The sequence below is a fragment of the Pristiophorus japonicus genome, chromosome 14, assembly GCF_044704955.1.
Source record: "Pristiophorus japonicus isolate sPriJap1 chromosome 14, sPriJap1.hap1, whole genome shotgun sequence".
Taxonomy (NCBI): Eukaryota; Metazoa; Chordata; class Chondrichthyes; family Pristiophoridae; genus Pristiophorus; species Pristiophorus japonicus.
The window spans coordinates 93290051-93303748 of NC_091990.1; the positions used below are offsets into that span (position 1 = coordinate 93290051).

At 41.1% G+C, this 13698-nt stretch overlaps 1 protein-coding gene across 9 annotated transcripts in view; it reads right to left on the minus strand.

Annotated features, from left to right (window-relative positions):
- The window catches only part of LOC139279984 (activating molecule in BECN1-regulated autophagy protein 1-like), a 505692-nt gene that overhangs the window by 430244 nt on the left and 61750 nt on the right, over window positions 1-13698 (minus strand). For all 9 annotated transcript variants that reach the window (XM_070899374.1, XM_070899373.1, XM_070899377.1 and 6 more), the window contains 2 exons: window positions 12486-12552; window positions 5195-6660 (listed from right to left, as the gene is read on the minus strand). In XM_070899374.1, the coding sequence (XP_070755475.1) occupies window positions 5195-6660; window positions 12486-12552 (1533 nt within the window). The remainder of the gene's footprint in view (window positions 1-5194; window positions 6661-12485; window positions 12553-13698) is intronic.

Genomic DNA, 13698 nt, shown 5'->3' on the forward strand with positions numbered 1-13698 from the left:
ACCTGTATTACACAACCAGATCTCAGTATAACAGACTCACACTTCAACCATAAAACTTTTAAGTTTATTTTGTTTAAACAAACTTGTAGCGACCCTTTTCACCCTTTGAACGATCTTTAATTATGGCAGTGTTAGGCAGTACAAACAACTCGCTAAGAAATCTACGTACGATCGCATGATACACATGAACATTGTCCTATGCAGCCCTGTGTGCTGCATTTAGACTCAGTCATATTTTTTCTCTTCTTCTGTTGAATACACATTGGTTCAAGTTTGTAATAATGAGCTTTTTTAACTCTCTCTAGGCATACAGCATCAGATTCAATGTACTGTCCATTCATAAGATAACATGGAGACAAAATGTCAAATTCCTCTCCCCATGGTTTGATCACTGGATTTTTGAAGCAGAGGGATGGGGGGGGGCAGAGGGGCGGAAAGAGAGAGTTGTACCAGTCATTAATACGGAGATAGAAAAAATATTCAAGTACAAATTAAGTTATTTAATAAAACATTGAAGGAGGCCTTTGATTTCAATTTGAATTTACAGATAATTCAAATTCAGCAACTTCCATTAAGAGTTGACAGTCAATGTTTACCATCCGTTGCTGGTCAAAAACGAAGTAATGAATTACAACTTAAAAGAAGCTGTGCACCCACGAATGTTACTTTCCCTCTCTCTGTTACAACTGCTGTGGAATGTGGAATTTGGACCAGGCAGCTTTCAGCATCCCAAGATTTTGATTCAGAATTGAGCGACAGACACAAGCCTAGAGAGAATCTGTAAGGGAAAAACGCTCCTTTGCTAAACATGGAGCAGGTCAGATCAGCAGATGAAAAGAAAACATTAAAGCTACAATAGATTATACTTTACTGATTTACAACAAAATCTGCAAGCGGTCTGAAAGTTAATTTTACACCCAGATACACAGTGGCCATTTTGTCCATTATTCACAGCTCATTGACTGTCATTTGTGCCTCATTCGTGGTTCTATCAGAATGCACGATACTGCATGAAGCTTCAGGGCAAGTTTGTGTTCCTTTGGTTTGTTGCAAAATTATTTTTCAAATCATATGGCTCACAGTTTCAGGTCAATTTCATACCATATGAAATCAATCCAAAGCTGGACCAGTCACTCCCACTTTACAATTAGCCTCTGAAAGATTGGAGCACCAAGAAACAGAGTAAAGGTTTAATAGCCAAAGGATTCATGATTACTACTGGTGGCATCACATAATTTTCCCTCTTCCTCCATGCCAGAGTTAACAACATCTCTGAAGTTGGACAAGTCACTGTAATGGCAGCTAGAAGGAGGTGGTTGCTGGGTCCGTACGAAGTGTGCATGCGCCGAGAACCAGCTTTTTGGATCTGTCAAGATTTCTTCTGACAGAATCTATGCACCCCGGGAAAAGGACATCCGGGCTATTTGCCCAACTCATGCCTAGCAGGCTTAGTCTACTTTTACCAGTGTAACACTTTTAAAACATAAAAATTAAATTTAATCATTTATTTATTTTTATACTAAAAACGTTGTCCATTAAGGCAAGTTTATTTTTAACTATTAAAACACACAATATTTTCCAAAAAATAAGTTTTTCTAAGACATTTAATTTCAATTAATTTTAAATCTGAGAGTTTTTAAAAAAAAATGATGCTGTGTTTCTTGTTTGAGGAGAGTTTTCTCATTTTCCCATTTTTATCAATGAGATTACTACCTAGTAATTGATGGTCCAGGCCCACGTGATTCCAGCATTTCCGTATGTACGGGGAAGTTATCTTCCCATGCGCTGCACAGCGAATGAAGGTCTCCGACCGGAATCCGACATCCCTCCGGGACCACCAGATATTTTCCTTCAAAAATTTTGGGTCAGAGGCGTTTGTCCGAAGGAAGCCTCCAATCACAATTTTCCCCCCACAATTACATTCACACATACAATGCTCACTCTAAATCCTCCTGCAATCTTGCTCACAGTTTGCCAAGCCCCCTAATGTGATACAGGTATAGTATCAGCCAAGATCAATATCTTTTTTCTGATCCTTATGCCCAAATCATTGATATATAAATGGAAAACAAAAGAAATGGCAGCAGAGATCCTTGAAGCACACTACTACCCACCTTCAGCTAACCTGAAAAACATTTTATTTATCCTTACTCTTTGCTTTATGTCCATACGCCTTCTTATTCTGTACCTTGCCAAAAGCCTCCTGAACATCCATATGTACACCTGGTGCACTCCCGTTCCTACGACTAATTAAATGGAATTTTTGGAAAAATCAGTCAAGCACAACATATCCTTTACAAATCTATGCTGCCGATATCATGCCGCCGATATCATGCCTTTCTGGGCCTTCATGAATTTCATCCTGTTATATAGACTCAGCATTTAGCCACAACCGTGACAAAACTAACTGGCCTATAACCTTCTGCCTTCTCCCCTTTTTTGAACAATAGCATAACATTTGCTATTCTCCCAGCCCCTTGTCACAATTTTCATGTTACAGATCCTTCATTCCTTCAGATGGAACACACAAAAGAACGTCAACTGAAGTTGCCATTGTACTCCATCATCCTGTCATGCAACGTAACCATTACCACCACGACCTTCACAAGACCATTAAAGGAGATTCTACAACTGTATCAAGTGTTATAGCTCCCCAACTCCTTGTACTTAAGTGAAAGTCTATAACACAAAATTATTCACATGGTGTGCACACCCACTGGTACGAATTATAAAATGAGTTATTTAACTCAAATTCAGCTCTTTGTATTTGAATCTAGATAACACGCTCTCGATCTGAACTTATATCTGTTGCTCAAACACTGATTATTACAATTATGTCTGTTCCTTCCCCCAGTTTTCTCCCCATCTCTCCTGAAAGTATTGGCACATGATGCAATGTTCCTGCGATCCAATTGGCCATGTGTGATCCTGGATAGCAAGCATCAGCAGGCTATTGTTCTCAAATACCGAGTCAAATCCAATCTCATCTTGACCCAATATCAACATGCATAAGCACTTCCAGGAGGGTCACTGAACAGCAATCAGTTAAAGGACTCCTTACTGACTTTTCTCTTTCCAAGCCAGGAAGCATTATACAACACTATTCCCAATCCTGGCTAAGGTCACCCAAACCAAAAAAAAACATTAAAGTATTTCTAAGGTTCCAACTATCAATTTTTCCAAAAAGGAGAAGCAGCACATTGGTGGAATGCCAACAGCCTGATCGTTGTGCACAACGGACTATTTCTCACAAAGTCTCCTTATGTTGTGGTAATGAATTTAGTTGCAGTATTTTTAATTAGGTTTGTGGCACAGGGCAAGTGGATGAATTGTTCAAATTGAAAACCAAATTCAAATAATGTCAAACCAATATGTACACAGCATTTTAACCCCAATCCCAAAAAACAGCCATAACTGCACCAATTCCATTTTCTGCAACTGTCGTACTTGAGGCCAAAGCGAGACTACTAAATTGAATCATGGACAGTTTCATGTAGTGGACTTGTGGCCAACTACCATGCGGATTGAGATTCCTCAAGTCTATTTTACTTTGGATTCTGGCAGAATAGAAACTTTCATCCCATGGATACAAACCCAGGCCCAGAGGTGAATTTTAAGATTTATTACTTACTTTTCCAAAAGACGAATGATTTTAAGCATGTTAAACCTGTGGAGTCAGTCAACACAAATTTTAAGTGATTTGATTCTAAATTCGAAGTTTATTCTGTTTCAATTTCCGACATGTAGAAATCATCTGTCAGTAATACTTTCTTGTATGTTTTCACATTTTCCACACAGGTGATGAATAAAAACCCTACAAGTCATACTAGTGTCTGACTGACAGTAAAATAGTGGAACAAGTTTTAGTGTTGTTTTGAGGGCAAGGATTCCTCTTCGGGCATTTTCTAACCCTCCCCCCTTGTGTCATATACGTCTTTGAATGACCAGGAGCAGGCAAACTGCTCTCTAGCTTCCCCCAATGACAGTCTGAAGCCATGGTAATAGGAGGTGCACAAGAGTAGCTATCCTTTTAATTTTGCCTCCTCCTTGTGGTAAAAGATCTGGCACCTTCCATTAGCAGTAAACCTGTGAGATGAGGTGTGAACCATGTGGGTAATTACAGATAGATTTGTCTCAACTGGCTGATTGGCTTAAATGTCCTCAGATGCGTAAAATGAGCAAACAAGTAACTGTGGGCAAGGGAGTTTCAACTGCCCTTCAGTACTTCATGACCTGGTTAATAAACTTCAGCCATGAGCAGGAAGCCTGTCATATGGCAGTTTCAGGTCAAGACTGTTTCTTTCTCCTGTAACAGTAAATACCTGCTATGGTATGATTAATGAGACTCTGTTGACCCACACGATTGGTTCAACAGGATAATGATCCAAACTGGCAGCTTTAAACCCTTCATTCAAAGTAAACAGCTATTCAGCGAGGATGGAACCATCTGCTTTTTGCAGAGGAGGTGTTCCCTATTATCAGAATGACATAGTTCCACAAGAATGCTGCGAACCTCAATGACCCTCCATCTTTGTTGTTAGCAGTTTTAACCATCAATGCTCTTCTCAATTGATGGTCAACTAGTGAATACAAACGTAGCTTAAAATGAAACAAAGATGGCACAGTGAAATGGTAAAATGATCAGCAACGACAGAACGATAACAAATTACAGCACTGCCCTTCCATCACGACCGATTACAGCCTCACTGCAGCCCCCCCACTATCCCACAGATGTCTTCACATCCACAGTTCGTAGTCATCATCATTGATCAGCAAACACCTAATGCACTCCTGTGGTCCAGGGAACTCTCAGGAGTCTGACGCTTTCCGGCTGCAACTGAAGTCAAGATTGCCATTTCAAATGTGGGCCACGCTGAACTGAACCAAAGTTATTACTGAATACTGCATTTAACTAAGTATCGTGAATTTAAATACTAAACAAGATGGTGCCATTTCAAATATAGGTACCTGGATAATTTCAAGCTCACTTTATCAATCACAATGAGTTCGTGCAGACATACAAGTGGGCGCACAAAAAATATAGCGAGAGCTGACTTTAACATGTACCTTTGTTGTGCCTCGGACATGTATAACTTCCTGCCGACAGCTTTGTTTACCTTTGGATTATTACCCATTTGGAAAACAGATGCTTAAGATTATTTTAACATCATGTATTCTTAATACTAAAAATTACCTTCTCAGTAAATTTTCTTCCGAGTTTTCTTCAGGCATTTCTTGGTTTAAGGCCTCTTGTGAAACATTCGACATTCTGTTTGATGTTGGTTGACTGTACACCCGCTCCCAGTGCCCCGTCTCGTTGTTAAACGTCAGACCCATTGTACGTTCCCCTTGCTGGCCAGAGCCATGACGGGCAAATCTGCCTTCTGTGCCACTCAATCCATGAGCCCTACCCATGATCCCTCTACTCGGTGGGGTTGGAGCCTGGCTGTTACCCTGCCCTAGTGGTTCGTAATTGTTTGGCACATGCCAAGAGCTGCTCTCATTGGATGAAAAAAGTTGTGTGGTCCGCTCCCATCGCTGAGTGTCATGGTTGAAAGTCAAAAGGTTATGGCAGGCTCTACAACGACTAAGATGTCCACCTGATGAATTGGAAGTGTTCTCGCCATTTTGCTGTGATGGCCCTGCCCTATTAGGTTCTATGTTATTATTTAGGATCTCCTGCACCTGCTGGGATTGATTGGACTCGCCACCAACTCGCTGATCCACGTCTTGGAGGCGGTCCATCTCCATGAAATAGCGGCTCAGGTTGCACTGGAGGACATTCCTGCCAGAGGGCTGGTTGTTCGGTCTCTCTTCACCGGTGCTGCTATTAGCACCAGTGTTGGCACTACTGCTTGTGCCTGGACTCGAGACACCTCTCCCCTCAGAGGCTAATGTGTAAACAGGTTGAGCGTTCGTCTCCTGCTGTCTCAGCACAGACAGTAAGCTCACAGATGATGCACTAGTTCTAGGGGGTGGCATGCTTTCCAACTCAGACCTTGGCGATATGTTCAGCATTGTTCTTGTCCAATCAGACCCACTTAACCTTGAACTCGGTTCCCTGTACCCTGGAGCAGGGTTAGATTGTTGCAGTCCCCCCGACTGGTATGCTGTGTGCCCCAATAAGCCTCTCCTGCTTGTGGCTGCAGACAGATTTCGGAGAGAGTTGCCAGAGTTTTCGTAGTTTACAGTGCTGAATGCAGAAGGGCGGTCGGGAATACGAGGGTCAGGCTGGGATAAGGGCCTTTCTGGAGGAAGGCGAGGCTCAGTCCGTGCAGATGTAGAGGTGGTGGCTGCAGAGGATGTTGAAGGGGTACTGTCTTCACTGGGTACGGAAGAGGAGGACGACGACCTCAGGGCAGAGCAACGATTACAAAAACAAACCAATCCCATGTGGTGAACACACTCCTGTACAGGGTAGCTGAAGCGGTCACGAAGCACAGCATATACCGAAGTCCTACCACTTTCACCTGCTGGCAAGGTGCTCTCCTCACTCTGGCTCTGTTCTGGAGTCGTCGTACCAGATGACCGTGAGGACAACATGTGCAGAAAGTTGTGGAGCAGTGGTGTTCTACGGACAGGCTGTGATTGGAGGAAAGATCGTTGACGATATTGAGGGGTCTCGACATTATCCAATGGAATTTCACCATCGTCATCATTCTGGGGGGGACAAAATAATAATTAGAATACATAAAGCTGCAGAATCCAACGCATCTTTTGTCTTCAAAAATTCTCAAACTAGGCTATTCTGTTTAGTGTAAAATGCATTTCCACTTCAGTTGATTTTGGGAAAGGAAATAAAAGAATACGATTACTGAAGAAGCGAGATCAGCAGGACTTACTTTGAGCTAACATTCCACGTGTATTTGTGCATGTAATGCAACTACTAGGCAACCACATTTCATGGCCTCCTCATAAAACCCACAACTAGAATGAAAGCCATATTTCAATGCCAACCCATTGTCCTAAATTACCCTCAGATAAATCTGACAGATCCTAAAACACCTTCTATTAGCAGTAATCCTGTCAATCTAGAAAGAGGCTTAAGCAACCCTTAAGATCCACTGGGCACATTATCCCAACATGGAGCAACTGGAAACATCTGGAAATATTCATCAAGCACATTCGAGACTACCATGAGTCTCACCAGACTATGAGCCAGATTAAGCCCTTCCAATAGCTTGCCAGCAAACGCCACCTCACTCAACATCTGTTACTTTTGGGTTCAAATTTTAACTCCAAAACAATTACTCAAAATCTTCACAAAGACCCACTGGAACCCGACTACCACATCCTGAAAGAACCATACAGAAATACCTCCGCCTTGTCCATAATGTTTACTTCTTTGTCGGCAGAGTGCACACAAAACCTAGAAGGAGGCCTCGGAACATCACATAATTGATGAGGAATTATCAGAGGTGTGGACATATTCTCATGACCATCATGTATACAGTTGGATGCAGGAAGGCCAACTTAAAATTGTTCACTGTACACATCACTTATCTTAGTAACTGTATAAATTCGATTTTTCATTGAAACGTCGGCATTCGAGGGGCTGTAACAACATTTGCATCCTGCTGCATATATTCTGGTCATGCCCCAACATCCAACTGTTTTTGACTTCAATCCATGAAGTCCCATCCAGCCTCATAAGGATGCAAGAAAGTTCCCCAGTTCCTATGCTTGATGGATCTATGCAATGAAGAGGAAACTCTTCCTTACTACTCCCCCGTCCATGCAGTGCAAAGGCTGTCATCTGTCTGCATCCCCTCCTCCCAGCCAATCTTTGGGGTGAAATATCTTTGGGACACACTTCCAATGCTGAATCAGCTCCAGGCAGTTGGCAGCCTATTCCTGACCGCTTAAATTCATTTGTCTGCCTCAACATTAAATGCACCCACCTTAGTGAAGGACACACAACGACAGAGTCTGAGAACATAAGCCCCAACACTGAACCAAATGCTTGCATAGTCTTGCTGCTAAAACTGAAGTTCCCATGTATCCTCGTCAGCACTGTGCAAATACATTCAGTAAATTCTAAAAGAAGCATACTACTGTAAATGTACCCATTTTGTAAATAAAAAGATCTCACTGGTTTATTTCAGAGGTATACAGAGAATATTTCACAGCATAAATGTTGTTTTATACATACAGCCATCACATCCTTAGTCATCTTATTATCTTATTACTGTGGATTGAAATCATATGGTAGAAGCAGCCTTGTAAATGGAGCGCCATATACGATCAGATATTTATGGATCCAGGATATTTTCAAACTGAAGTAATGTAATTGTACAGAAATGTAGCACTTTATATCATCACAATAACCATGAAACACCAACAACACAGTTGTATTCCATGAAATATTGTCAACTCTGTTTCAATCCCTTGCCTAATCCCAGATTTATGGTCCTCCTGTTTCAGTGTTCAATTCCCTTCTACGATATCCTCTCTCTTTCCCCACCGCCCCCGCACCAGCGCCTCTCTTCCGGTCTCTCCTTTCCATTTTCTTTCATTTATTCTTTCTTTGATTCACAAGGATCAAAGAAAAGGTACAGATTAGGAATATAATGTGGTTGTACAGAAATCTAGCTCAACTTTCCACAGCAAATTAATATTCCATCATAGCATCTAACTATGTTGAACCATTTCAGTTTTTGCCTTAACTACCATTCCAAATATTAATCACCCTTCGCATGAGGCATGCTTCCAGATATCAGTCCTGAACTTGCCGTTTACCAGATTGTAACAAACTCCCCTTAGCCTATACTTATAATTTAACATGAAATGGTGCTCCAGATTAAACTTTTCTAATCCACTTAGGATCTGAAATACTTCCCCTCACATGCCTTCATTTTTGCATAAAGAACTCAACTTTTCTAACTCAATCCTCGGGTGCTGGGGATCAACCTCATTGCCCTTCTATAAAATCACTTAGAGCTTAGATAGTCTCCTTTTGCTTCTGTGACCAGAACTGAAGTTCAAGGTTTTGAAGGTGCAATCTAACCAGAGCACTCTACAGCTTCAGCATGACGATCCTCAGACTTGTACTCTACTGATTTGGCAATATAACTAAGCATGTTGTTTAGTTTGTTGATTGCTGCTCTGCAGTAACTGCACAAGATAGTATACAGGCCCTCTCAGACCTTTCACCCATTCATGTGCCAGTTCACCATTCATCATATTCATTAAGCATGTCGGCCATTTTTTTTCCAATGTCAAACACCTTGCACTTATCAGTACAAGGTACAGGTTGAACCTCCCTTATCCAGAACTCCCTTATCCGCAACCCCCCTTGTTCAGAACCATTCCCGACCGCCGGGTGGCGCATGCGCACAACGCGGCCGGTCAAAATCCTCAAAAGATATCAATGAAAAACTACTTGCCCATTTACACTTACAGACCCAGAATAAATTTACCCAAAATCCTCAAAAAATATCAATGCAAAATAAATTTACCCAACTTCGGAGCCGACACCTTCGGGGCCCGCCAACACCACACTGACTGGCTGGAACTATCGTCAGTCAATCATTGAAATATTTGAAAATTTTGCATAGGTCCTTGGCAACACCATCAGATTCAACTGCTCCCATTTGAAACCTCTCCATTTTCCCCATCCCCATTCTTTTCTCTTTTTTTTTTTACTAACTGCAGGCAGGCATGTTGAGGCAGCATCGGGACTTGTTCCACTGATCAGAAATTCCAGTGTCACTGCCCTATATGACATTTTGATAAAAACATAGGAATCACAGTATTCACAGTATTCCCATGACAAAAGTCACAGCATTAAAACATTACCATCTCAGGCATATTTCCAGCTCTCGACATATTATTTCAAGATAAATTACAATTGTTCAAAAAGTTACTTTAAAAAACCTACCATTGAATAGGGATTTACAAGAATTATTTAGCAAATAATACAAGTGTCACTCAACCAGAGTGAATTACATTATTTAATTTGTGAATCTGAAAAGACCCAAATGGAAATCAGATATTGCATATCTTATTTTTTTTTTTAGGTATCATCACAAGCAAGTGTGCAGCAGAATATCAGACAAAGCAAATCAAATATAGCAAGCTACAGTTGGCAGAAATGTAATTTAAAAAATTTCAATTTTGATTTCAACTTGTCATCTCCCAACATCACACGGGAAAGGTAACAATATGCTCAGCAGCATAACCCCCTTACAATTCCATGCCTGAAAATTTATAATGCAATAAAAATGTCTCAAATACTCAAAACTTAATAGCAGTATCGAATTCACTCCCCAGCAAACTCAAACATCTACACCATCAAACCAAATGCATTTAAATATTAGTTTTTGTAGGGCTGTGTTCATAAGAAAAATATATGCACCAAGTACTGTAGCATTCTATTAATTTTTTTAAATTTATGCATTCAATTCATTAATCATATCCATCAAGCCTTAGTGAAAAATTAGTATTTGAAATGTAGGCAAGTCACAAAAATTCTTTAACCATCTAGAGGCTTTTTTTTTTAAAGTAATGATTAGAATTAATATAGTTGACCTCCTGTGGCATTACTCGGACAAATAAAGCATAGTGTGCCTCTGCATCTCTCACTCCTCATTTGATTGCCTTTCTCCCTGTCTATATTTGAATGTTCTCTCTCTCTGTATGGCTCAAATACAAGCAGTTCCTATGGCTGATAGCTGAGTGTCCAACTTGCTGCTAATTCCTTGTCTTTTTCAGTGGCCTCTCCGTCTCCCTCCTCCACGATCGCTCTGTCTGGCGTTCACATATTCCTTGACCGATGTTCTCAATCTCTGACCTTTATAAAGCCAGGGTGTGCAGCAAGATGACGGCCAACATGGAGCAGGAATGAAATGGATCTCAGAAACAGGAGAGAAATTAATGTTCAGGAGCTGCTGCAACGAGTACTGACAAAAGAAAAACAGGTAGGGGTTTGGGCTGGGAGAAAGTGGGGGAGGGATGGTGGGTGCTTGGGATTGACATGTGCATGGGAAGGGGCAGGCAAATCTGAGCCATGGGTTACTGCAAAGAAAACTTCAGTTGAGAAGTCAAGCAATAAAATTCAAGTTATGATTGATTCTCCTTCCCCTCCCTCCCAATTCATTTGATTGTTTTCCTTCAATGACCTGGTGGCTGGCTGCTGCCACCCAAACTCAGCAATTGCGGATATGGTAGGAAGCAGTTGACAGCAGTGGAGGCAGGAGAAAAATGAGGACACCGCACAAAGTCACATAGATGTGTCTGATATGCAGGCAACACCGAGAAATATGAAAAAGATCTAAGGATGGTCAGATTGTGCTCTGAAGTCTCTTGCCAGCCATAAAAATAGCAGCTTCTCAAACTGTTTGGGGCATTTGGGTCTTTCAAATCGTGCAGATCTGAAAATATTGGTACCCACTAAATGATCCCAGCTCTGAGACAAGCACGTGGAATGGCTTTTGAGGTGCCAGAAGGCCATCTGCATCCACAGTATTATAACCCAGTATACGTTTGCGCCTTTGTAGGAGAGGAGAAAGCGAGAAAAATTCTTAGCGATGTGTCTGGTGAATAGGAAAGAGAGAGAATAAGTCAGCTTGCAACTGCATTTTTGATTCAAATAACATCTCCTCCAGCTACAAATCTCCGGTGAGGATCCTCAAATATATTCTATTGCCTTTATTACCAATTCTATTCCATTGAAAAATATCAAATGTGTTACATACAAATACCTTTCATAAACCCCAAGTGGCATAGAATTATTCCTTCATCATGCTAGGTGCTCCTGAATTGCCTCTCTCCTCCCCACTGATGCAAAGCCAACTGCTGTAAATTCTCAGGTCCATGCTTTTGATCATTTTTGAAAGATTGAAATCAGTCATCTTCCAGCCATTGGGTGCCATCCCAGCATCCAATAAGCTTTACAAAATTTCCAACATTGTCCCTCCTACTTCTTTCTTTATTTTCGTATTCTTGGATAGCATCTGGGCCAAGAGCCGATCTTCAAAAGCATCCATTTTCTTTCAATCTATTTTATTTGTTTGTACGCATTTGAGTGTTAATTGTTTTATTAAATTAACTCTACACGATCCATTCTTTTGTCCATTTGCCTCCACTCTCCTGAATGCAGTGATTCCTTATTGGGTTACAGCTCTGTAGATGCAATACATCTTTCAATACCACAACCATCACTATTCTTCATGAGTAAACCTCGACTGAGTTTTAGCAGGGTATTCAACCATAAAGGAAACAAAACAAATACATATTTATTGTCCTCTCCTGATATCCACACATGAACACTGCCAACATGGGTTGCTAGATAGCAATCAGAAATGGAAATACTGGCTGATTTTCTAGTGGCATTGAGGCCAACTGTAACATGCCTACTGTCACTGCGGCTGAGGCCAGATAGCTCAGATAGCTCAGCTAGTTCAGTGACTGAACCTGGATCAGTACTCGTCAAATTGTCTACCAGAAAACTCAAAAGACTGGTAATATACAAAGCCAGAAATCACCTGCTGGTTGGAAGGATTGACAATTGCAGTCAGGAGATTGTGTCCCAGTGAATCGAATCTTACCAGCCTGCAAAACACAAAAACAGTATTATCACTGGGCTATTGTAATGTGCATCTAATGGGGAGAAACAGCAGTTGAGAAATCTGATAGCGATACAAGATGAAAATGGTCTTCTGAAAGCAGTTTTCAATAAATACTGTGAGCACAGAATGACTGCAAAATTAAGAAAAATACTTAACATTGCAATCTAGAGACTTTAGTCATACCACCCACCACTATTAAATAAATATGCTATGCAATGGAATACATCGGGGCCACTGATTTATAGTGGTTGAACATGTCAAATTGTGTTTTCATTGCAGGAGCACTAGTGATATTTTTGATGCAATTTCTACAGATTTTGATGGAAACAGTAGATTTTGGAAGTGAAATGGAATACATCAGGGTCACTGATTTATAGTGGCCTTTACCATTAAAAGTTAACTGAACTATGTTGTTAGTATTATTTCTTCGCTATTTCAAAAGCCCAGGATACAGAGGATGTTTTAGCTGCAGGTAGTGGGAGGCAGGCGGAGGGTGGGTTGGTTGGGAGGGTGGTACTGAGGTTTCAAAGCGTAGGTTACAGTACATTAGGAGGATTCAAGTGTCTGCGAGAACAGAAAGAGGAATGGTAGAAAGGTGTATGTTTTGAGAGCATGGTGGATTGGAGGGGTGGATGGGGGGGGGGGGGGGGGAATGGGAAGGAACATTGCCCTGCTAGGTACATGAGTACTGAGAGGGAAGATACAGAGAGCCATATTGCTTGAAGGTACAACTGGGAAGGTTTCAGAGATTTGTAACCAACCATGCCATCGACCTTGCAGACCTTCAGAGGTAAGTGGAAGTTGTATTGTGACAATATAAATGATGTAACACAACAGGAGGAAGTAATTAAGTGATATTAAACTTAATAAGGGAGAAAGGGGGAAAAAGACACAACTGGAACTGTGTTCATAATACACCATGCAACATTGCTCATGGTCAGTATATTATTCACACCAACTCAATCAACTGCACTACAAGTCTTGTAAGGAACTCTCAGCTATCAGTTATTTGCTGTGTAATTATCCTGCAAAGCTGTGATAACCCACAGTGAAATATCAGTGGTGGAACAGTGTGTGTTAATTACATTCTCGCTCTTCTAGATAGAACAGAAATTAAGATCTGATGCAC